The sequence below is a fragment of the Semicossyphus pulcher genome, unplaced genomic scaffold (genome assembly GCF_022749685.1).
Source record: "Semicossyphus pulcher isolate SPU_LCO1_2020_fin unplaced genomic scaffold, fSemPul1.0.p SCAF_27, whole genome shotgun sequence".
NCBI lineage: Eukaryota > Metazoa > Chordata > Actinopteri > Labriformes > Labridae > Semicossyphus > Semicossyphus pulcher.
In genome coordinates this window covers 6432698-6459200 of record NW_027211701.1, presented here as the reverse complement: position 1 = coordinate 6459200, position 26503 = coordinate 6432698, and the positions used below count along the sequence as shown (strand labels likewise).

At 43.3% G+C, this 26503-nt stretch overlaps 1 protein-coding gene across 1 annotated transcript in view; it reads right to left on the bottom strand.

Annotated features, from left to right (window-relative positions):
• Nucleotides 1–1083: 1083 nt before the first annotated feature.
• The window catches only part of maml3 (mastermind-like transcriptional coactivator 3), a 106382-nt gene continuing 80962 nt past the window's right edge, over nt 1084–26503 (bottom strand). Inside the window, exons 4-6 of the mRNA XM_069676869.1 lie at nt 8209–8475; nt 6743–6821; nt 1084–5205 (exon numbers count right to left, since the gene is read on the bottom strand). Of these exons, the coding sequence (XP_069532970.1) occupies nt 4091–5205; nt 6743–6821; nt 8209–8475 (1461 nt within the window). The 3' untranslated portion in view covers nt 1084–4090. The remainder of the gene's footprint in view (nt 5206–6742; nt 6822–8208; nt 8476–26503) is intronic.

The following is a 26503-nucleotide window of genomic DNA, read 5'->3' as shown; positions in this document are numbered from 1 at the left end:
TGGGGGTGGGAGGTAGAGAGTCGAGGAGAAACGAGGCAGCTAGGGAGAGTGGGATGGAAAAATGTAGCAGGAATATGAGGAGAAGAGGTAGAGGCAAGCTGCCAGGACAAAGAGGAGAGATGAAGAAAAGGGGCGTGGCTGACAGAGGATGAGGAGGAGTGAATTTGAAAGGGGTGGATTGTAAAAAAAATGATGGATTACAACAAAAAGGTCCTGACCCTGCGTGTGGTCTGTCTGTCTGTCTGTCTGCTGACACCAACAGGGAGCCTGTGATTCATCGTTGCTATTACTGCCAGACAGAATTAAGGCTCTGCTCTTTAGCATATGCAAGTCTAATTATGCAAATCTGGTCTGTTAGACATAACATTACTGGAGCAGTTAGTCAGTCTGGTTTTAGGATCTACATGGATGTGCGTGCATCTGTCTTTGTCAGTCGTGCGACCTTGAAATGAAAATTCTGCTTGTCGTCTGTGTCACTGCATGTCCTCGGACAACACACAACACACAAACATTTCCTTTTCATCATCATGTCTCCAATTTTTTGTAATTCATGTGTGTTAATGGGATGAACTGATCGGTCATAGATTTGTGCGAATGTTCGTGTATTTGTGGATACTTGAGAGGATGAGCTAGCTTAACAAGCAGCAATGGTGATTGGTGAATGGTGAATATTGAACACCAGTGTTTTTAAAGCTAGCTACATGTTTAAGCTACACTTGTAACAGCAGCATAAAGCATTTTAGCCAGCTAGTGATACTTAGTTAGCTTGCTAGCAACCCTGGCCCAATCCCAGACTCCCCTGTTCATGGTCTCAGACCTTGAGAGGCATTCACTCTAAGTGTTAAGGGTTGTCCCACTTTCAAGTGGCCATATCTGGGCAAGTATATGAGGAAGGTCTGCCTCATATACCTGCCTATATTTTATGGATTGCACACGTGATTTGAATTAAGTCTGTAACGTGGAGATCGGGACTGCAGCATTATCTTCATCTTGAGGAATCAGTGAATCTCAGTGATCTAATGAATGAACTTAACATTGCACCGAATGAACAACAGAAACTTTAATTTAATATGATCAGCGAGAACTTTCTCTCTTTATTGTATCTTTTTGAAAAACAAACCAAAAAAAAGTCTTTTGTAATTCTCTTTTGTTAACATTTCAGAATTCTGTACAGGATAAAAAGAAATAAGCACTGCTTAAGAACAGAGTCAAATCTCAAACTAGAAAAACAAATGAAAAAAAAATCCAAAAAAGAGGTTTACAATACAAATTAGTAGTAAGACATTGTCTGAAGTGCAATGGCATAGCTCAGATGGGTTAAACGTGAAATCAAAAAACTTCAAAATAAAAATACTTCTCTATTTTCCAACAAACAGTAAATTCTTTACAGAGTAGAGACTGTATTATCTGATGTATTTAAACCTGTAAAAACATATTTACAAATAGCAATTATCTTTTATATACTTTTTCTCATAATCACATATATGTCAGCACCAGTAAAAAAACAAATAAAATAAAACAAAGAACATCAACAACAACAATTTTTGTTAAAATGTTGTCTACAGACTTGGTCCCGGTACATAATGATATATGGAGGAAGCTTCCTTTCTCTTCCTGGAGGGATTTAATAGCATATCATGAACCCTTACTTTGAAGAAGACAAACAGGTCATAAGGCTGTGACCTTAACGCTGACCCACAAGTGTTTCTCTACCTTCCTGCCTCCAGCTTGGAGTGGTAAACCTCAGGTTTTTTTCTGACACACCACCTCCGTTTCACTGGTCTGACCCTCTGAATTTTGATTTGAGCCTGTGCTTAATTGCATTTCCTGCACAAGGAAGGCTAAAAAAAAATCTAGACACTGACACAGGCTTCTTTTTTACCTGACCGTTTCCCCTGATTAAACTGGGGGCCTCGATATCCTCAAACATCTGTCTGCCATTGACTTTAAGACTCCACAAAGTGAAACGGAGGATTTTCAGCCCCCAAACATGACAAAATGGAAGTACAGAACCTCATTCGTGGGTGCTACCGAATGCAGAAACGCTTACAGGATGACGGGTGGGAGGTTTAAGTTTAAAGGGCTGGATTATACAATATCAACAACAATGAGAACAAATGCGTTGATGGCAAGGAGTTAGTTTACAGAGAAGAAGGCTTTTTGGTTTGTTGATTACAGCATCATCCTCCAAACGTTCACTCTGATGAGCTAAATACAAAGTAATGCACGTACAAACACGCTTCCATCCATCTTTAAACCAAGATTAAGAAACCGTTAGAGAAGTCAGGTGTTATTTTACCAACGACTACTGTATTAAAAACTATTCGACACATATTTATTACCCAACTTATAGGGCAAAACAGTGGACAGCTTGTTGATGAAGAGCCATAAGGCCTGGAGTAATGACTACAGTTTACTAAAGTAAGCTCAGAGAAGGGGAGAGACAGACTTCAGAGGAAGCACTGATCATTTTGATGCTAACTGGCGCTAACCGTTGGTACCCTTTAAGCCTAATCAGTTGTCTGAAGTTTATGAAGTTACTTACTATTAAAACAAACTCAAGGCTTAGCAGTGGTTCATATTCCTAGTAAAGCGCTGGAAGGGCACAAGTCGTATTTCTTCACAGTAGTGTTACAGTATAGCACAGTTACGTTCTAGTTTGGAGCGAGGGCGTTTTATAGCTGCTGTACAAGAAAAGCCACGATGTAAAGCAGGGCTACGGTGATTGACAACTTACTGTGTCACAATGGATGGGAAGGCTGTGCTGCAACGGGAGGACAAATAGATTTTCAAAGACAACACAAACTAAAAAAGGGCTAATTTAAACATTTTTTTCCTTTTAATCGACAGACACAACCAGCATCATTGTAAGAGATAAAACACAGCAACAAACAAAACAATGTGGGTGGGCTTTCAATGAGCTTTTTTTTTTCCTTAAAGAAGAAGTCACTTGTGGTGCTTGAATACATTCAGTGCCCAGCGATCGTTTTGCCTTTTGACAGCCTGATGCATGTGATGTGGTTTGTGTCACACAGGCAGAAGGTTTAATGTAATAATAGCTCGTTTAGCTGCCGCTCACACATCCGCTTATCCTCCCGGGCTGATGCTTGTTTGTCTGTTTGTTGGTTTCTATGTGTGTGTGTGTGTGTGTGTGCATGAGCTTTTGAGTCCAAGTACTTGCTTTAGCTGCCTATTCTCTCTCTCTCTCTTTCTCTTCTTTTCAATCTCTTTTCTATTCCTCTTCATGGACACTTTTCATCCATCGCTACTCACAGGAAAAGAATAGCCCCCAAAACGCCACCCAGGTTGTTGCCCAGCAAATGCACTAGAGGGCAGAGTACGCTTGTGTGGCACAAGAGAGGAATATCATTTGTTGTGTTGTGATGTTCACAATTTAAAACAGAGAAAGGAGTGTTGAGAGTGAGGAACAAGTCTCTGGAGAGAGGGTGGGAAAGACGGGAGGAGAGAGGAATGGAGGATGAGAAAGAGAGAGATCAAGTGAACAGAACAAAAGAAGAGAGTGTGAGGGAGACAGTTTTGTGTATGTGACGCTGTGTGTGTATATGGGGGGCACAAATCTAAGAGAGGAAATGGGAGCGCTGAGAGTGCTTTCTACTCCCTTCAGCTCCTCACATAGTTGAGAGATCTGAAGCACTGAGCTGGGTGGCACAAACACACAAACACAAATAAATTGCTGTCTTGAGAACAAGTCTTCCTTCCCCTTCATCAGTCTGCGGTGTTCAATCAGCCCCTGCTGAAGCTTGGGCTCAAAGCGCTGCGGTGTAAACGGGGCTCGCTTTCAAACACTGCAACATGAGAAAAATTCATTCCGTGGAGAAAAAAGGGAAACTAATGAAACCACCTCTTAATCTCTATATTGGTTTTTCATCAGTATGCACGTGACATAATGATTGCTCTTTCCATCTCACATTCTCACACACACATTCACACACAAAACAAGAACTCATTTATAACCTTGCTCATGTAAAAACATGCCAGTCCACATCATGTCATCCTGTTTTTATGTTCTCAGGTTTCAATATTTGTCTTAGTTCATCCAGTAAAAAGTCATCTCTAGTTTCCCCATTGGCTATTGGCTCGTGAAAAACTCCTCCATCCAACCATCGCTTGAGTCCAGCTCTGCCCCTGCCCCATCGCCCAATCCGAAGGCTCCTCCCCCTGAGGGCCCGCCTCCATATCCATATGATGACATGTCCTGATTGGCTGTCCTTTGGTAGCCTGGTGGCTGACCTCCAACCCCAACTCCCCCTGGTCCGTAAGGTCCACCTCCTCCTCCCCCTGCCCCTATTCCTGGCCCCCCAGGGCCTGGCCCGAACCCTCCCATCCCACTCATGCCCTGGCCCATCACCCCCTGGTTCATCCCCTGGTTCATGACCATGGGCCTCGGCTGGTTGGTCCTAGGCTGACCGCCCATGTGAGGGCCCATCATTGGGCCACCCATGCCGGCTGCCGGGTTGCCCACTCTGGGGTCCATTCCCTGGCTCATCCCCTGGCCTGGGCCCTGAAAGTGTTGCTTGGTTATACGTGCGGGTTGACCCGGCTGCATCCCATATCCCTGGGCAGAGCTGAACCCCACCATGTCTCCTCCCCCTCCTCCTGTAGTCCTTCCAACTCCTCCCCCCATGGCCTGCAGAGTCTGTCCTTGTTGCTGCGGCCAGCCACCTGCAGCCATTCCTCCTCCTCCTCCTCCTGCTCCAAGCATGCTTTGCAGTCTCTGTGCTTGGGCTTTGGCGTTGGGAGGGCCTTTGAGGGGTTGCTGGCTCATCGAGTTCATTAACATCCCCTGTCCTCCATACCCTCCAGCTCCACCACCTCCTGGGCCTCCGGGCATACCTCCGACCCCAGGACCTGCACCTGCCTGCCGGGGTGGCCCTCCGGCGGGGTTGTGCTGCGGTGGAAGACCCATGGAGGCTTGGACACTTTGGCTCTGGTGCTGCTGCTGCTGCTGCTGCTGGTGGATCATTTGGCTCATGGAGGGATTGAGCCCGTACAGGGAACCCTGGTTGGACCCTTGGTTGCCGTAGGGTAGGCCCATGTCAGTTTGGGGTCCCACCGATCCCCCCTGGCCCTGAACAGAACTCATTTGGACCATTTGCTGCTGGTTCTGTTGCTGCTGTTGTAGCAGACGGGCAGCCCGAATGCTCTGTAGAGCCTGGGTTCTGGATGCCAGATCCTGAGGAGGACCTAGGAGGGAAGAATCAGATGAGTTAAAATCAAAGAACAGAGACAATATAGCTGTGAAAGAATCAAGCCCTTTTCGCACATGCACTGCACTCCTGAACGTGTCTGGATATCAACTGGACATTGTATGGACACATATGAATTCCACGGACAAACTTATCACAAGGAGCTGGACCTTTCCTAGAAGGGCTTTGGAGTCGCCATACTAGATCCACTTAAATCACCATATGGCACACAAGACTGATCTAATAAGTCAGTGCTGAGGCAAAGATTAATGTTCCATGACAACCTGTTTACTCTGAAAACGAATGGTTCTGTTCGGATTTACTTTAAATAAGACAGTACGAAAATATACACTCTACACACTCTAAAGCGCTAGCACTTGTCTTTCACAAGCTCAGTAGTGCCTGAGCTGTGGAGGTCTGCTAGTGTGGAAATGGCTCTAAATCCTCTAATAAACCCACTTCTGACTTCATTCCACTAATCCCTCACCTCACAGCTAGGACTGGAACAGTAAAAGAGGAGTCCGAACGAAAGAGGATCACACACTCCAGACTCGTAAGTAAGCAGGGAGTGAGAAAAGTTAGAGGTCATGCAACCTGACTAAATAGTCACATCTAAAAGTTAATAGAAATAAGTACAGTGACAGTGATTTGTTTCTGATTGCAGGTGATAACAGTGCAGCCTTAAAATCACAGAAACACTGCAGGAAAGCTGAACAAACAGGTATATTTCTTGTCCACAGTTTCTTGCGGAAGCTCCCTCGTTTGCTCCACATTATCTTCCAGACTTGCAGACAGTCTCTCTGATGGCTATAAATGGTTTATACTTAACTCTCTTCCTCGCTGTCAGTATATTTCTTCATCTCCATCATCCCCTCACCCACTCATATTTACCCTTTTCTCTTTTGTCTTCCAAACCTCTCATTTTACCTACAAGACCATCTACCTATCCCCTCCCTAACCCTTTCCCATTTCCCTCTTCTCATCCATCTCTCTGACTTCACCGGAACTCTGGGGGATCCAGGACAGACAAGTTGCCGTGGTAACAGGCAGGGAGAGGAATATTCTATATTTTTTTCTGGAGGGAGTGAGGGAGAGAGAGAAGAGAGAGAGAAAGAGGCTGAAGAGCATCTGAGCGCCAACTGATGTATCTGACAGAGACAGACAGAGAGGATGAGGTTTGGGTTCAGGGTGATGTTTAGTCGGTGCTGCTGTTTGCATACATGTTTTTATGTGTTTGTCTGCGATCTGCCTCTGAATATGGCAGTGAGTGAACTGTAAAATCTGTTAATCTGTCTTGGCACTGTATCATATATACCATACTAGTATGCATGTGTGATTGCAAACATTTTCGTGTGACCATCTGGATGTTATGCAAGAATCCGAAAGTGATTTAACAAATATCCATTGACTAATGTGGTCATCAATATAAATGTTAAGAATTTAGGTCAGGTCTTGACTTTCTTATTAGAAAATCTATCAGGACGCTGTCGTTCTTATGACTTTGCACATATTGTGTGTATGGTTGTGTGCCTCACCTTGGTACTGATTGACTTGGGGGTATGGATTCCTCTGGCCCTGGCCCATCTGTCTGGGGAGATGCTGCTGCTGTTGGAGCTAGACACGCACAAAAACACAACACACAGACAAACACAAAATTGTTAAGGGTTTGGGTTATGAATGTGTTACATTGCTAGATATGTACTTAATTAATAAATAAATATTTGGTTTAAAAATAGGATAGGGACAAGAAAAATTGTTAAACAGAGAGGACAGATTTCTCTCTCAACCTTCATGAGGCAAATATATTTGTCTGATCTTTTTAAATTGTATACTTGAATTGGACCAAATTTTGTTTTTTTCCCCCCAATATAACATTTTTGTTGGTATTTTTGTACCTTCACGTGGTGTCGTGAGTGTAGTTCACTGTTGGAGTCACAGCTTCAATTACATTCTGACCTGATACTAATTTAGGCAATGGACATTGGACCAATCATTTAGGTCATTTAGTTAATTACAAATACCACAGTACAAATGAGAAAGATGCTTGGAACAGAAAATTAGAGCCATCTCTACTGAAATTCAGGTAAAACCAGATTGATCCAGCAGTTACAAGTTTGATAAAGTAGAGATAAAAAGCATTTGCTACAGCAGATGTGAGATCGATGTTTAGTGTAGTAGAAACAGAGAGTCAGATGTTTGGTAGAGTAGAGATGATACAGATGCTTCTTCCATTAGAGATCAGACGGATAAGGCGAGAGAGATGTTTGGTACAGAAGAGACAGATGTTTGGAGTACAGTGTCTGCATGATGCTCGCCTACATAAATGACACCCTAACATAAACTAGGAAACCAAAGGCCGACCTGGTACTGTATCACAGCCATAGCACGGCTGCTAGTATAGAAAATTAAATTAAAACAACGAATAGGCAGCATAAAAAGCAGCTACTGAACAGGTGCCTGGAAAGCAGAGGTGTTGCTCATTTAAATAGAATTATGATAGCCAGTTAACAGCATACGCTAAACCCGTTCAGGATGCACTTCCTTTCAGACACCTATATTTGTGTGTCTGTGTATGTTTTTGCAGATCCAATTAAAACCAACATAGTGGGTGGTGACTTCAGAGTTCAGAACTCTTTAACACTTGAGTCCCTCAAAGAGAGAGAAATAAAAAGAAAACACCACATTATCACAGCAGGCGGCAAGAGCCAAAAACACACACATACACACACATTGCAGAGATGAAAATGAAGTAGTGAAGAGGGGGCTGGTTGAGGGTAATTATACATGCAACCAGACAACAGTAAGGAAGAGGAGAGGATGAGCTGCTCTTTTTAGAGCTGCAGACAGACAAATAAACAGATAGGTATGAACTTAAAATGCACAAACCCACACACACATTATAATTTCAATGCATGACGGATGAGCCTTACAGGCCAAGCCATATTAAGCACACCATCACACTAACCTTGTGCTATGAGCATACTGTCTACTACCAACTCACCTGCTCGGCCAGTAGTTGCTGTTGCTGCTGTTGTCTCTGCTCTCTGAAGAGCTGCTGTTTCTGCTGCTCCATTATGTGCATCTGTACCCTTTTCTCCTGCTCCATTGCCATCATCTGTTTCATCATGGCCGCCTGCTGCTGGTTGCCCACATAGCCCGGAGGTGGACCTGACCCCTGGTTCGGCCCCACCCCTGAGGCAACGCCACCAGCAGGGTGAGGAGGTGGAATAGCGCCAGGCTGTCGTGACATTCCCACCACACCTTGTTCCTGTAAACACAGAGAAGAAAGGCAAGCTGGTCAGATGAGCTGTTGGGTGACCAGTCAATGACTTATCATGAAGTTGAAGGAACTTTGACATTTTGGGAAATACTCTTATTGGATTTTTAACTAAGAGCTAGATGAGAAACCCGCTGAGAAACACCAGAATCAAGCTGTTGAATAGAAGTTACTTAAATACTGGATATGAGGGGGAGAAGCTAGCCTGTTGAGTGTTGCTGGTTATTAGGGTGCCAGGAAATGATAAGGATTGATGATGGGTTCAGGGTTTTTCAGATATCATCTGAACATGTTTTAAAATTGCACTTAATAAATGTCTGAAAAGGGATACTTTAGCTGTAAGTCAAGGTGATTTGTTCAAGAGCGGTTCATAACTCTGCCCATGAAACAGTGAATTGACATTTTTACACTTCAATCTTAGTATGAAATAAACTTTTAAGATACAACATGTTAGTCAGCTTCAAATTCTATTGCTATGCTACTCAAATTCTGTGTTCTTCAAACAGGGTCATCTACCATTTCCAATCTTTGTGCTAAGCTAAGCTTAGCTAACTGGCAGCAAGCACTAGCTCCATGTTGACCATGCAGGTATCGATTTGTTAATTTAAGTCTCAGCAAGAAAGCAAAGTATCTTTCCCAAGATGTTGAACAGCTGGTTTGAAGTCTGTGTAGCTAAAAGCATAAACAAAAGACATGTCACACTATGCTAACCACCTCTTCAGCTCTATTGTCACTCCTCTTTATCACAAGAGAATGTCATACAACTACATCAGGTATAGAAGGAATGCATATTCAATAAAATCCTAGCTATGTTGGCATCTGAAGTTTGCACAATCTGTATTAGGCATCAAACTGAAGTCAGACAAATGAAAAGCTTGCACACTCCAGGGCTCCAATGACCATTTATTGGATTTAGCACCAGAGTGACGCTTCCAGCACAACTGCTCTTCATCACACAATTTGAAGTGAGACATTGTGTTGTATAAAAGCTCACAAAGACACAGTCCAGGTGTTTTTGAATAAGAGTAAAAATAAAGAAATAAAGACAGGACTGCCTCAAGATTCAGCACGTCCGGCCACCCTGTGTCCTCCCAGTGGGGCACTGGTTGGTCCTCCCTGCATACATTATGTTCTCATTAGCATATAAAGAGCACTTCCTTCTCCACTCAGCCGTATGCTAATCTCTAATAGGATGAAATGGCCTGCTTTGGCCAATGGGAGGGGAGCGTTTATAAATCTATTAAAGGTTAGACAGCTGAACGAGAGTGGACATCGTTTAGGCCTGCTGTCAGGAAGTGAGGGGAAAGGCCTGAGAGGAGAGGACGATTCAGGCCAGTGGAGAGTGCTTGCACACATAAAAATGCAACAACACACAGCCACCCACTGCCACACAGAGGAACAGACAGCGTACAACAAATCACATTTAACTGCAGGGCAAGAATGAAACAGCAAAAGCAGGATTACAGTATCGCATCGTAGCATTGGCAAGAGTCTGTAACACATCACTATACTCAATATGTTTTGAAAGAGCCAAAGCCTCATAATCCGTAGTGAGGCTCCGCTCTTCTTAGAAAGGAGTTAGGTGGAGATAAACCTCATATATTAGAGCACAACAAAACCCCTGCGGAGCAAACAGACTCGGCTGCTTAACACTGGCTCACCAAACAGCCAGACCAGACTGATCGATGCTCAGAGCTACGTGTCTCATCTCCGGTTGGCATGTTCCAACAGGGTGGCAGCAGGGCAGTCAGACAATGTAATCGAGGGGAAGAGAGAGAAAGGAGAGGCGTAGTGTCAGGAAATGACCAACGGGTGGCAGTGGTGATCTTTAAGCGTGTGTGTGTGTGTGTGTGTGTGTGTGTGTGTGTGTGTGTGTGTATATGTGTGTTTGAGTCTCACTGGCCTCTCAGCAGATGGCTCAATCATGACGGTTCTGATCTACGATCTCCCTCTCCCCCACTCACTCTACCTCTTTTCTTCCCTTCTCTTGAAACACCCCACCATCAAACTCCTTTCTCCACTCTTTCTCTGGTTCTCTCTATTTCTCTCTGTAGACAGGGGCCCTGAGTCATGTCCACACAATTGCCAGGGAACGAAGGAGCGGAAGAGGGATGGATTTCAAAGGAAGGTTCGCGAGGAAAAGAGAATTAAAGGTTTTAGAGGAGGTGGTGTACAGTGTGTGTTGCAGGGGGAGAAGTGGCAGTAGTGGCACAGTAGCTGAAGGAATGACAGAAAACTATAGTATATAGACACTATATATGGATAAAAGAGAAAAGCACATGAGGGAAAGGAGCTAATGAATTAGCAATGGTATTGATAGTATTTCAGTATTTAACTGGAGCATTACTAATATACTTTTAATTGTGTTTCATGCCAATATGCCTGAGTAAAAAGAAGAACACCTCTTTAGAAGGAAAAACCAATTAAATAATTGAAAATAAGAAAGAGAGGAAGAGGAGAAAAGGAGAGCAGATCTTGTTTTGGGAGAAAACAGTAGGAACCAAGGAGGTTATTGGCCTGAAAGAGGAGGAGTAAAAGGTGGGATAGAGAGGAGGAGAGGAGAGCAGGTACCCTGGCAACAGTTGCTGCGTTGAGGAGCAGATGGAGCTCGGAGGAGCGGTTATGGCTGCCGTGCCTGGTCACCCTCCACATACAGTAACACACATATTGTTATACTATGTTTTTACATCATACCTTCCTTCAACCTCTCTCCATTTATCAGTCTGTCTTTAATTCTCTTGGTCCTAACTCTTGAATGTTGTTGAATATTGCCACAAAAACCCTCCCCAGTCAGTTTTCTCTTTTAGCCCTGTCAATCAACTCTCTGTCTCTGCCTGTTCACCTCTGTACGCCCCCCCAGATGCTTCATTCTGCCACCTTGCACTGGCATCCAAAAACTCTGCTGTCCTATAGAAGAGGGTCGGTGGCTAATGAGATGTGATGGTAAACTGCTAACTACAGGAGCAACAGAAGAACACTTTCAGTTTGAAATTACAACAGCTATGATGCAGACACACCAATTTATAGCTGAAAAAAATGAACAGAGATTAAAATAAAAGGAGAGATGAATGTATCGCAGGTTTTTCCGGAGGATGTGTGTGTTTGTTATGTGTTTGTGAGTGTAGTGTGTGTTGTGTGTGTGGTGGAGGCTGTCTGTTTTATTGGGTTAGGAAGCATGGAGAGCCCAGGTGATTACATTACACGTGAAGTGAGCGGAAATGTGTGTGTGTGCATGTGTGTAAGTGAGCGAGATAGTGGGAGAGACTTTCCATTCATTCCAATTTCTCATGGAGCACATGTGTGTACTGTATCCACTGTGTGTGTGTGTGTGTGTTTAATGTAAAGCTGGTCAGTAAATCATGTTTTATCGATTAATTCAAATGTATGATTTGATTCAAATGATAAGATTTGCACTAAATTAGGGTTGTCCTTTGTCTACAATATTTGGATATAGTGATGTACAGAGTCAAATACTCCAATGGATGATGACATCATTGCACCATTGTTTTTTTAGCTGTGTTGTTGTACAGCGAGCCTAAACACAAGATTTAGTGGATCAGAGGAGGTTGCTGTCGTCACTCATTTAAAAGGTTGGGGTTTCGATCTACATGACGAAGAGTCCTTGAGCAATACACTGAACCCCAAATTGCCTCTGAAGGCAGAGCCATCAGTGTGCGAATGTTTTCAGTTAGATCCTGATGAGCAGATTGCCACTGTGCATGTCGCAGCCTCTGCCATTAGTGTATGAATATGTGTGCGAAAGGGTGAATGTGACATGCAGTGTATAAGCACACTGAGTTGTCTGAAGACTAATTAAGTGCTATATAAGTATATTTACCATCCATTCACCATTTAGGCATGTATGCTGATATAGGAGTGTAGTTAAAGGGAATAAAAAGAAGAAACAGATGTAGTGCACGGTGGGTGGGTGGGAAGTGGGGGTGGGGGGTAAAACACAAATTTAAGATGGTAGCTCCTTGGACGTTGGCAACATAAAATCAGCCCTACCAAAATACTCTGATTCGTCTCCTGCACGCATTTCAAAGACCAGAATACTCAACTTGTTTTTTGTTTGTTTATAAGTGAAGAAAATGATTAAAAATGTTGATCCAAAGAGTGCTTAATATCTGGAAAGTTCCAATTTGCCAAGCCTTGGTTTGAAGGTGTATCACATACATCAGTATGGTCGTAGACTCCCAAGGCCAAGTGAACTGAAAATACCCCTGCTCCCATGGTGACCACACAGAGGTGAGATCAAAGGATGCACTTGCTACGATGAAATAACACACACACGCACACACACACCATCCTGAAGTAGATTAAACCACATTCAAAAACCAAAAACAAACACAGACGGACAGACTACAACAGCACTACATGATGCTTTACAGTTCATGCATAAAGACATAAAGGGAAACACAACGGCACCCCATGCATAAACACACACACGCAGCCTATAAGAGCAGCGACGGCTGGCAGCAGAGTGCTGGGTGTCTGTGTGCTCTCCAGAGTGGCTCACATCTGTCACCCACTTGTGTAAGAGAAGGGAGGGAGGGAGAGAGGGAGGGAGTGTTAAGAGGAGGAGAGCAGGAGCAGTGAGAGCGAGGGAACAGAGTGTGAGGGCTGGATGGATGAGGAGATGCCTCATTAGACAGTTACAAAGACTATGGCTGCAATCAGACTGAGAAAGTGAACACGAAGTGCATCTGCATGACAAATCTTTTTATATGGATGTTGGATGTTGCAGTGGCTGCTGATCTGTGTTGCAGATGCATTGAATGCTGTGTCTCTGGTTAGTGTGAGCAGCTTGAAGGTCACAGGTTTGATCTCATTCACAGTCAGCGCTTATCAATGTCTGAATGTCCTTGAGCCTCACACTGGTTGACCTTGTACTCTGACCCTGCTGATGTCTAACATGTAGAACTATGCAAATCAAAGAGCTCTGAAAGAGTCTGCTGTTAATATAACGGGATGTCTCACAGGAAGTGTCTGCTGGAGCTGACACTTTCTGCGCCCTGCATTTTCGAGGGCTCCAACTGGAATACAAGTATTGATGTTTGTAGGATGAATAGAAGGACAAACATAAAGGTGGTCATGGCTATTTTTTGTCAATGCATTCAGATTATATAAAAGTTACATTTGCATCTAACAGAACTGTATTTAACATAGTTTATACAGTATATCATGGTAACAAATTCAACAATATATTGCAGCCACAACGTTGAAACAAATAATTATCTGCCGTTAAGACCGGGATTCCTTCAGCTTTATTCATCCAACACACCATGTTCTACATTGACAGAGACATTAGGGAAACACCTTGGACTTTGCAACTCTTTGGTTAGATAAGATTCCAGGGAGCCACAGGCTAGATTTTTTGTCAGTGCAGCAACAAGAGCCATAATCAAGTATGGTCCTTTAGCATCACATTCTACCTCAACCCGCCCCTAATGGGATGACAATAACAAACAGAGGAGAGACGGGTTGCTAGTAGAGCAAACTTATTCATGTCCTATTAATTTCAGTCTGCTTAACATGGTACATGTGAAGTTAAGGAATTTTGTGTGAAGAAAAAAACGTGTGCAAGGTATTATGCAGCACCTGACACAAGCATTACAACACATGCACATACAGAAACACACATGCACGCTAACCCCGAGCAGATGGTGGAGCCAGACCTCACGGTATCAAAGTATCCCCACAGCGGCACAGGTAAAGAAGACATCACTTTGACACACACACACACACACACACACACACACACACACACACACACACACACACACACACACACACACACACACACACACACACACACAGTAATATACAGTAGATAGGTTGAGGCATGAGGCCAGTGGTTTGATTCTAAGCCACCACTTGTGTAGAACATATCCACCCACCTACCCTAACCCCACCCCCTCAAACACACTCACACACACTTACTCAGTTTCTCCCTGTAGAGAGTTATATTTAAACTGCTGGAGAAGAGTCTTGCTCCCCACAGAGGTCTGTTTAATCTCTCAACATCTCTGCTCTAAACCCTAACTGGCCTATTTCTGAATCTTCTGAATCTACACACACCCATATACACACACACTCACACACACACACATTCACACACAACCACATATTATTTAAGGGGCAAAGTTAAAATGAAAACTCACATCCCTTCATTCCCGTCACAGTCTCTTAAACAATGAGTTAACAGGTGTTCTGGGGATCATCCTTTTACCATAACTGAACCAACATGAAGCCATGCGGTGCAGCTGTGAAATGCATGGAGGCATGCAGGAGTGGATCAATTTCAGTAAATGAATCCCTGCAGCATAAATGCTGTTTGGAGGCACTGTGCTTAACCAAGGGATTTCTCTGCACACACCCACAGACAGCACAAAGCCTTTAATGTCAGTTCCAGCTTGTTTGCTATGACATTTGCATGACATTCTTTAAATTGCAATTTACCAAACAAAATGCTTGTTTATATTTGTCTTTAGAATAATCATTCAATATTCACTCTATGGCCGATTTACACTTATCAAGGCATTTACAGCCAAAGCTAATGAGCAACTTTTGTCTCTGGTCAGCTGACAAAACAAGTCCTGAAATAACTTTTCGTACTTTGTAAACGCGGAAATGTCAACACTCTTACATCTACGACCTTTCTCTGACATTCTTGTGGGACTAGCTTGTTAGCTTTAGCTTGCGAAAGGCTCTATGAATGCACAAGTAGAGTGCATCCAGGTAGGTAGGTAAGTTGTTGGAAGCCAAGCACCAAAAGAGCACCTCAGAAATCTACAGGTTATTTCAACGACCTGTGTCACACTATAAGGGCAACATAGCCTTATTTCCGCTGCGCAGTACGGTCCTAATCTACATAACTGGACTTGCTCTTTGTACCAAGTACTGTTTAGACATTGTTTTACACTGCAGATGGTACCCTGTCAACATAGGTAGCACTTTTAGAATTCGTGTGACAACGCATGAAACTGATGTGACGTCACCTATAAGACAACACATAAAAACAATAACACAATAAGGAAGAGAGGAATGTCTGCACTTTGTCGCTATGCATGCTAGCTCGGCTTATTAAAATTGAGCTGTTCATCTGATTGGCTAGTAGCTGTTGCCTCGTAGCTTTCTTGATGTTACATGACATCAATTGTTTTTGTCTGATCAACTCAGTGGTATGCAGTGTTTTAACCCGGGGAAACCCAAAAACCAGTGGTTCTGTGCAGTGGGAAAGGACTTCAATATACTTCCCATTACTATATGCATGAATCAGGAAGTGTTGGCATGGTAACACTCATAACTAAGATGGTGACCATGGTAGACATTATACCTGCAAAATTAAGGCATGTTAGCTTTGTCATTTTGAGCATGTTAGAATGCTGATTTTAGCATGAAGCTGCTGTGTATAATTTTACCCCAACAGATCTACCAGCACAATGTAGAGCTTCTTCTTCTGAGAAACGAAGAAACGACTTTCAAAGATTTACACTGTTGGAGTACATGTTGTTCCCTGTGGATGGATGGAAAACCTGTCGCTATCATATTCAGCTGAAGCTGTCTGTTTGGTATTTTTGGTTTCATAGCTTGATAAATGATAAATAAATGATATCAAATATCTAAATTGTGGATTAATTTTCAGTGACTGCTGTTTCCGCTCTATGACAGGAGTAAATCATGTTTCGTGAAGACAAGCGAGGAGGAGGGAGTGAGCAGAGGGAAGGGATGAGATCACTGGTGGCCGGGGAGTGATTGTGGCGAGCAGACGAGTGTACCACCCTGAGAGGGACCAGGTGGTATAGTAAATCACCCTGGAAACGGTCGCCATGGAGACCTTAAAGACACACGTGTGCGCACAGGAGTGCGGCCATGTCTGGAAGAGAAAGTGTGAGAGTGAGTGATGTATGGTGTGTGTGTACGCCTATGAGAGAGGAGAAGAGGAGGAGATATCAATGTGTTTCTATGTAATCTAATCATGGCGACTGAAAAAGGTACGTCTGAGAGACAGCTAACAGCCACAGCAGGTGGACTGCTCTTTCTCCTCTTTTTCTGTCTCTGCCCCTCCATTACTCTCTTTATATTACTATGTGTGTACGTGCAAACATATATGAGAAGTGAGTGTTATATACAAACCGTGTCGCTAGAAGTAGCAATAAAAAAAGAGAAAGGTGCTAAGTATGATCTGTTGTGTGTGAGTGTGTATGTGATCACATTCGGGCTCTTCCCAGAGAGAATTCCCGACCAGAGGGTTTGAATTATTCACAGCTGCGATCAGTGCTATAACACGGCTGTTAACGGAGGTAAAGATACCTTCCATGCATCCGTCCATCCTCCCATCTCTGTTCCCTCCTCCCTCCCTCCCTCCCTCTCTCTCTTTTTCGTTATGACACTTAACTGCCTTTTAATCCTTCCAGCCATCCTCCATGCCTCTGAACAACCTCCTCTTCAATTTCCTCCTTCCTGTCTCACCACACACTCTGTTACGTCTTTCTTTTTGTCTCTTGCTCTTCTCATTCAATCTCTTTCCCCTTCCCATCGCTCTCTCATTCAGTTTTATTTTCCACGAATCCCTTCCTTTTTTTGTATCTCTTTTAAGATCCCTCCATCTAGCCACTCCTCTGCCCTTCCTCCCTTGTTCTGTCCACCCTTCGAATCCATCCATCTTCCCCTCATTCCTTCCTTCTTTGTTCACCCGATGGCTGATCCCTCCGCAGCCCAACATTGCGTCTCTCTCCTCCTCCTCCTCCTTATTTCACCCCCGCTTGCATTTGTTTTTCTACCTGTATCACATTTGTTTTTCTACATCCACGCTCATCCATCTTTATTCTCGCTGTTGCTCATTTAACGTCTGGATCCGTCCCTGCCTCCGCAGCCTTCACCCTGCTCCACCCCCTCCCCTCCTTTTCTGCATTTACTGTTTTCCTCTTTTCACTCTCTCCTGTTTTTCTTTGACTCCATCTTTACCAAACGGGCGAATAACCTCCACCTCTCTTTGTCTCTCCTCCCATCTACCTCTCTAAATCTATCTCCTGCCTCTGTCATAGCCCCCTCATTATGCCTTCTCCTCCTCTCCACTCCCTCCCTCTCCCTCTCTCCAGAGAAGCCATTAGGTGCTGCTGTAAGGCTATCACTCTTTTGCTCCCTCCCTCTCTTTTCACTCTCTTTTTCTCTCTTTGCCGTAGTCTCAGGGCAATAGGCTCCCCCTTCCCTCTGCCATTCCTCCTCAGTCTCTCCATCTCTCTCTCTTCCTGTGTTTCTTCAGGGGCTTTTTTCTCTCCTCCTTTTCCCTCCCCCTCTTCTCGCGTCTTCACATCATCCTACTCCCTTCCGCTTCCAATCCTCTTCGCCCTGCCTCCATCTTGATTTCTCCACCTCTCCAATTACCCCCCCACCTTTCCCTCCATACAACCATATTTCAGTGAGATAGTCTAGAGGAGCTTATATACACTCTATACTGTATATACACTCAGCGGCCACTTCAGCTGGTACACCCTTACAATCTAATGTGAACCACGACAACAGCTCTGCCATCAGTTCTACATTACAAAGCCTATCATTTCCCAGTTTTGGTACTCTGTTTATTATTGAGGATGAAGCCGCGGTGTTGTAAGGGAAGGCATTAAATTGAGTGGTGGTCCTGATATTCCCTCAACCCCATTTACGTGAAGAGGGCAGAATGTAGAATTTACATCAGAGCCATTTTATTTAATCACATTAGATTGTACAATATCGTCTCGCAGCAGGGACTGATTGTAGCACTTAAGCCACGTACGTATTTGTATGATGAGAAAGTAAGCCATACTAACTTTGAAATATATTTTTTATATATAGAATTTGATTACTTCCAAGTCCATTTGATGTCCACAGGGTTGCAGCGGACACCACACCCCACAACAATACATTTAAGCAACGCTGACGTGCTTTTGGTGGCTACGGCGGCTCCACCCGGCCGATCTCATTACCAGAAGGCAGCGCCTATCACAGAGAGTATTTTGGCTTCAAATTTGTACAATAAGACCCGATGGAGACGTGTCGTCCACATATACAGAACTTAAAAGGCCTTTCGGATGAGAGGTGAAACGTCTTCAAGAACTTTAACAAAGTCCAGTAGATTTTTGGATTAAGTTTAATACATATACAGTCATTGGTTAATCCAATGAATAACACAAATGTGATTATAAGCTATATAATGAAAAGATATCTCGGATATGTTGGACTTGCTTTGTTTTACAGGCACCCAGATGAATGTCTTTCAGGCTTTTAGAAAACCACATCGTGAATGTCACTTTACATGCTGGCAATGATTTCTCAACTAGTGTAGCCATCATGGCTTTTCCCTGTAGGCCGGCTGTTTGTTTTGTCAGCTGACAATTACGTGTTTGCTGCTGGCTGACACATTACACTCCATTCAAACTGTTTTCCTGACCCTCGCTAGTACATGTTAAGTGCACCTGTATACTGTATCTGACCCAGTGAATATCAGTGGCCAGGGGAGTTTTCTTTGCATGGCAGCACCGGTTAGTAGTCTAGACTGTTGAAAATAATTCAGTGCAGCGAGGACCAAACTAGATGCGTCAAGGAAATGGTGACCGAACTGCGGGGTATTATTTTTCACACAATGTAGCATTATAAGGGAAAAAAATCAGGTGCTGCCAGGAAGCATTAATGAGTTGGCCTTTTTGGTTATCAAGCGTACTTACTTACGAGCAACATCACTGAACTACTATTTTTATTAAGCATGAATCATTTTGGACAAATAAACTTCAAAACCAGCAAATATATCCATCAGAAATGTATAGAGCTCGAGGTTTCCTACCAACAATCAAATCTCTAGAAAGCTAAAAATGTTAAAGATATAATCTGGAAGTTCTCGATAAGAAGGCATACGCATACGTCCCAATTTAACCAGACGTCCACGGTTGGCTCCCTTTTACGGTTGTAACTCTTGATTTTCCTCGCTGACGGTCGCTTTCCTCTTTAGACTGTTTGCCTTCATCTGAGGGTCAAATTTGTTGCTTTTTCTTTGGATCTTCACTTATTTTTACCGTTTACTCACAACACTTGCAGAGACCGGAAATGCATCCACGTATGTCGCCACAGACACCCAGTCTGTAATACTGAAAATGCAAAGGCTTTCATCAGTGGGCCATAGGCTTAATCAGCATTGTGTTACCTCATTGGGAGATAGATAGTGACTTAACAGACATGTTTTTCCAAAAACATCTTCCAGATTATCACTTTAAAGCTATTGTAGCGTAACACCAAGATACGCAGCATGTTTTTTGTGTGAATAATATAGACATTAGACATTACAGTAAAATTCTAATCCTCTTATTGTATTAAAACAAACACAAATCAGTCGGAGCACGGAGACAGAGCACAAGCGATCTTTACTTTCTTTGTCTTACACGTTTAGCTGCCTTTCTACGTGCTGCACCTTCAGCTATCTCCATCGCCCCCAACTCTGCCCATCTTTGTACACCATTAATCTCTCCACTCCTTTACCTCCTCTCCCTCACCCCTCCCTCTCCAACACTGGGGAGAGACAGAGCGAGGGGGGGAGATATGGAGACAGAGAAAGAGAGAGAATGACCATTATCCAAGCCAGCATCTGCAATAATTCCACTGCAGCCTATTATCCACAATAGAGCCAAAATGGCCTTTGGTAATATGATGAAATCTGCCGTAAAAAGTAGAAATGGGACTAAAAGCGTCGGAGTGTAGAAAAACCTCCATTCCTCAGCTGCTTTATCACATTATTGCATTCTACTCATCTCTCTCTGTCTGCCTCCCTCCCTCCCACATTCGGTGCACTGTGTCTAAATTCTCTCTATTTCGCTCTGTTTGTCTCTTTCTCTCTGCTTGTTTGGTGATACCCCTCCCTTCATCAATCACACACTCTGTTCCTATCTATTGCTTTCCATGTCTGTCACTTTCTCTTTCTGTCTCTTTATCTTCCTCTCTCTCCGTCTATGCGAGTCTCGATGAGTGTGTCGATCCGTCGTCTGATAACACCCTGTTCTCCAAAAGTAGAAAATGGAAATACCATTAAACTGAGTGTTGATCTCAGTCTCTTCCTAATGCAGCTAAAACGCTCACCCAACACACACACTTACACATGCTCACGCATACGCACACACACACACACACACACACACACACACACACACACGCAGACAGACAAACGTGGATGTGACTGTGCTTGCACACAAACACAAAGAGAGAAAGGACCCTCCGATCACTAGTGTACCACAAATAGGTGCAGGGAAAACAATTTGCAGTCATTGCTAACAGCTGCTGCTGGTGTGTGTGTGTTTGTGTGTGTGTGTGTGTGTGTGTGTGTGTGTGAGAAAGAGAGAGAGACAGAGAGAACGTGGCCCATCTCTCCCCCATTCCTTTCCTCCCCTCCTCCACTGCGCTGTCCCAAGGGAGGTGGAGAGGTGATGTATAGACCCTCTCCTGATCACACGACTCAGCAGAACAGATGGACAGAGGGAGAGAGAGAGAGAGAGAGAAGGCGAGAGAGGTGTGTGTGTACAGTGGTAGACTGAACAAAAGGGCTGTATGATCGTGTGTGCAGACTAAAGATGCTGAGAGCTAAAATATTGTTCCAATAATCTTTAAAGCTGGTATCCACTGTGTTCCCTGTTATTCATCTGCACGGCGGGGATCGACAAACACTATGCTAGCACATAAACCCTGACAGGAGCTGTTTTTTATAGTCTGGTTTTGAAAAACATGGATTAGCTTGTCAAGTCATACCCAGTGTATGAAACAAGTTTTGCAAAGCATAGTGAAGAAGGGTTCGTCTTTTCTTGTAGCACTGAAACTGTTTGCTTAGCACACTCACCCGGCTAGCATTATCCTTGGAATCGTGGCTATTTGACACCTTACACCTTATTCTTTAACTAGGGTTAAAATGATTGATTATTTTTCATTATCGATTGATGAATTTCTTTGTCTATAAAATAAAAAAAATAAAAAAATCCCATTGCCCAAAGTGAGTTCAAAACACAAACACTAGACAGGCAGTCTATAGGGCGTTTTTTTTTTTTTTTTTAATAATAATAATCATCATCAGCAACATCAACAAGATCAGTATAGTCATCATCATCATAATGAAACTCCTAGTCAGCATAAACTACATCCTCGATGTCATCATCATCAATAGCATCAACATCATTAAGGTCAGAGATCATAAAGAGCTGGGTCTTTAGCTTCTTCTTAAAGGTGAAAGGGACTCTGCGGACCGAATGGAGTTTGGTAGCTCGTTCCACCACCTGGGGACTACTGAGGAGAAGAGTCTAGTTAGCGACTTAGGGCTTGTTGTGATGGGAGTACCAGGCGCCTTTCATTGGCAGAGCGTAGTGGGCGGGACGGAGTGTAGACCTGGATGAGGGCGTTCAGGTAGGCAGGAGACGTTTCTGTTGCTGTTTTGTAAGCGAGCAACAGGGTTTTGGATTTGATGCGAGCGGCGACTGGGAGCCAGTGGAGGGATATGAACAGTGGAGTGACATGCCGTTTCTGGTTGATTAAAGACCAGTCGCGCTCTGGATCATCTGCAGAGGTTTGAATGTGCATGCAGGAAGGCCTGCCAGTAGGTAGTTGCAGTAATCATTTACTGCAACACTAACACAGCCTAAACCACGAAAAGGCAAAAGCTTATGTATTAATCTTACTTATTGCTGCATTTTTAAAAACACTATCATTTATTAGTTTTGTAATGACACATCTAGACAAGGAGAAAAAAAGCATTAATTGGACTCTTGTTGGCCTGACTCTTGATAAGCCCATTATTATTGTTCGAAGGCAATGTTTCTGCTGAAAGTGCAAGTCATACTCCACAAAAGACACCGTCGCTGTTTTGTTACACGTCACATGTTTGCTTCTGGTCCCACACAGCGGCTGCAAACTTTTTGTTTTAGTTTAAACAAACAAATTTGGTATAATGACTGTCCTTTACGGCGTCATTGCTGGATCTCTAAATAAAAAAGACTAATGAGAGAACTAAAAGAGTAAACTGTTGGTCTGAAAACTAAAATAATGAGCTAAAAGTGGCTGAACGCTCTGTCGAGTCGAGGGGAGCTGAAGAGTCAGACGATGTTGTCAGTTAACTGATGTTGCTACTAATGCTAATAGTAGACTTGTTGACTTCAACTGTTACAATTACGATTACCTCAGCCTTTATCATTACTCTGCTTCTCTCGCTAATTTATTTATTTATTTATTTATTTAGCCAATCTTCACCCTAGTCTACCACTATTATTGGCATTGTAACCATAAGTATGTGTCTGTTGTTGTTCATGTAACAAGGACATATGTTGTTGTGGTAACAAGAACATATGTTGTTGTGGCTCTCTTTGCCTGTCTCTATCCTGCATCTCCTTCTATCCCATTTTCGGCCCATCCAGTCGAGGCAGATGGCTGTTCAACATGAGTCTGGTTCTGCTCGAGGTTTCTGCCTGTTAAAAGGAAGTTTTTCCTTGCCAATGTGCCGAACTGCTAAGTGCTACTCATGGTGGATTCATGTTGGGCCTCTCTTTAAATAACTTAACAAAGAGTCGGTCTAGGCCTGCTCTTTCTGTAAAGTGTCTCGAGATAACTCTGGTTATGATTTGGCTATACAAATAAAATTAGATTTTGATTTGATTGAGTTAACCACTTAAATCCCCAATAATCACACATAAACACTTCTATCTATTGAAACAAAACAAGTAATGTAGCTTTAATGTTACGTTCTTAAAATAGTGTTATAAAATGTAAGGTATAATACACGTACACTGTATTATGTGAGTCTACGATGTTTTCAATGATGTGGTATCCATAAAGCACAAAACATGAACAGACTGCAGACGTAGGCTTGCTCATCAAAGAACATCCATCTGTTCATTTAAGCTAACATTTTACTCCTCTGAAAGTCGACCTGTGGAGATAATGGCAGGCCCTCGCTGGCTGACACCACGTTGTGAGCCTCTGGTGGTGAAGCTGCTAAAAGCCCGACTAAACCGGAGCGCTCTCCACACAAAACTGAGCTGTAAAGAGCCAATTACCTCGGCTGTGACCAGAGACCCTTCCTCTCGCCGCCTTATCATTTCTACAAAACAAGAGCAATCGAGGAGTGGTTAAGAGGGAGGGAGAGAAGCGAATGAAGGGTGGGTGGAGGAATGACACGAGGAGGGATGGAAGGAAGGCTGTTGATAAAGGAAGGGAGCAAACAGTCACCCTGAGGAGATGAAGAGAGGAGGAGGGAGGGGGGTATATAGGGGAAATCATCTTTGAAGGAGTGGACTGTCGGCCAACCTAGAGGGAGAAATAGATGTGTAAACAAACACTGGCTATAGGGACAAACAAGAGTGAGCCGGAGAGAGAGAGAGAGAAGAGGGAGGGGGAAGATGGAAGCGGAGTGGGAGGAAGGCACGGAGTGAGAAAACAAGCTCGACCATGTGTTTAAGTCAACAACGGCAAGAGAAACCTCAATAGAGAAAAAGGTGTGGGCGGGAAAACACTCCACAGGGAGAGAGGAGACAGATGTAGAAGGGTAACAGGCGCTGTGAGATGTAGAAAGAGACAGAAAGGGGAGAAGGAAGGAGACATAAAGAGATTCATTTTTGATGTAGAGGATAAAAATCAAAAGAAAGTAAGATATTAAGACGGTGTGAGAAAGTAAAGCAATGCAGAAACTTCCTCGCTCGATGACAGCGATGACAGCAGAAAGACTCAGACGAGGTGGGTGGAGAAGGATGGGGTGATGGAGGGTGGTGGGAATTAAACGACAAGAAGAAAAACTAATTATTCTGTGATTCTGCTAATTAGCTCTGGCTTTACTGACAAGCTCTGCAAGGCAACAGACGTTTACCAAAGGATTCGCACTACCCTGATGGCCCGGGTGGGAGGGAGCCGGGGAGAGAGGGAGAGACGGAGGAGAAGCGAGGTGGGAAAGAAAAGAAAGAAGGAGCAATGAAGGTGGGGCCTGGGGGGAGGCGCGGACGGACTGATGAACAGAGACGGACGGGAGGGGAGACAGGAGGTGGTGGGGATGCGGGTCTGAAGTTATCTGAAACCTCTCCGTCAAGTGAGAGAGGAAGAAAAGAGAGAGAGAGGAGCGAACCCTCGGGGATAAACTTGTGACGTGTGTTTACCCATGCGTTGAGCAGCTTTTACATAAACCAACAATTAAAAAGCCTCATTTAGGCTCTTAACACTGCAGATAATGCACACACTGGCATATAAATGAGGCAAAGTCATCTTTAAACACTGACTGTATTCTAATAAGTGCTACTTCGAACAGACAGAAGCTGTGTGTGTGTGTGTGTGTGTGTGTGTGAGATAAGGATGAATTGTTTCCTTGATTTTTTAAATAATTACTTTTCGAGAATATGTCTCTCTTCCTTGGATTTCTTGCCTGAAGTTTGATTTTAAACACAATACTTCACATAACTCAGAAAAATGGCCTCTCTTCTCTTTGTAGGCTACGGTACAGCAGCAGGGTCAATTGTACTTTTAAATAATACCATCACATTACCGAAGCCCCTTCCTCTTTACTGTTGACACGTCTGTCAAGCTTCCTTTAACGCAGCACGTATGTATTACACTACGATGCCCGGTTTACCATTACAGATTCTTAGTCACTTTTAAAACAAAGGATCCTTCAGACAGAAGTAGACAAAAGCAGGACTCCTCATTTATAGTCACGACTGATTTTGGCTGAAGGCTGGTAGGAAACTGTTTCTAACTAACTTTTTAATATTTCCATCTTGGTCGTATAAAATCAGCAGCCCTCAAAATAGAATTTTATAGGCATGCATGACATCATAAAAAAAACGATGCAGGATTCAACAGTTTTTTGGTAAAAGACGGTAGGCTAGTTTTAAAAAAAATTAAGTTTCTAGGGCACAAAACACAAAGCTTAGATTTATACTTTAATGTTCATAATTTTAAACAATATATTCCACTATTATGTGGCGAAAACTTTTGATGTTGATGTTTGACTTCTAAAAATCCCAACAGAGGTTCAAACGTTCCCCTGAATTCTGATTAAATTGCAAAAGCGCAGGCGTACTCTCAATTTCCAATTCAAGAGATTTACTAGCATTGAATTTTCTGGAGCAATTTTGCCAATCAATCAAGGTACAATGCGGTACACAATATATTTGGACATTTTACAAAATCTGTTATATTAGCAACACACGACATTAAAAGTCTCTCTCTTTCACCCCTTTCCCACATAAATTTAGCGCGTTGGCGCCGCTTATAAATGCAGATTGTCTCTTTCCCCACTGCCAGTGAAGTATCCTCCTTTCAATCTCTTTTCTGCTGCGTCACCGTCTGATGTCATAAACGTACCCGAAACAGGGTTAGTAAACAGCGAAGATGTTACGGTGGTTTGATCTTCATTGTATCTATTTATCTATTGTATCTATCTCATTCAGTCTGCGTATCAAACTCGGCACCGACAGATTTGGAATGATGTTCGAGCGCTGCTCAGACGGAGACGGGCGGAGACAAGGAGTCGCAGAAGTTACAGACGGAGCATAGCATTACGCCGGAAAGGGGGCTGAGATTAGTGCAACACAGGTTTTGTGTTCCCATCAATGCCAATCGGGGCCTAGGTGATAATTACCCGGGTCTACTGCAGAGTCCCTTGACCCGGGTCTGAATGCCGATTGTAGCCTTTTCCACTAAGCAAAAAAGCCGGGTGTTAGTGGGTTTTTTGACCAATGGGAAAGAAGCTTTTGTCTGTGTCTGTCTTGGTCACAGTTGATGTCACACAACTAAACAGGGGATTTTCTAATAGAACCTGTAAGCCCTTGAAAAAGCCTGCTAACCTAATAACCTGGGTTACTTCTTAAGGGTAACTAATATGCAGGCATACATTTCCTCATTATGAATTCATGATTGTGTTTCCTCAGTTCCTGTTTTTATTGAGCTCTCTCTTTATGTTTTTATTCAACTTTGTGCATGAATAGGGGGGTGGGGATTGTTTTTATTTATTTTCTCTCTATGTAAAGCCCAT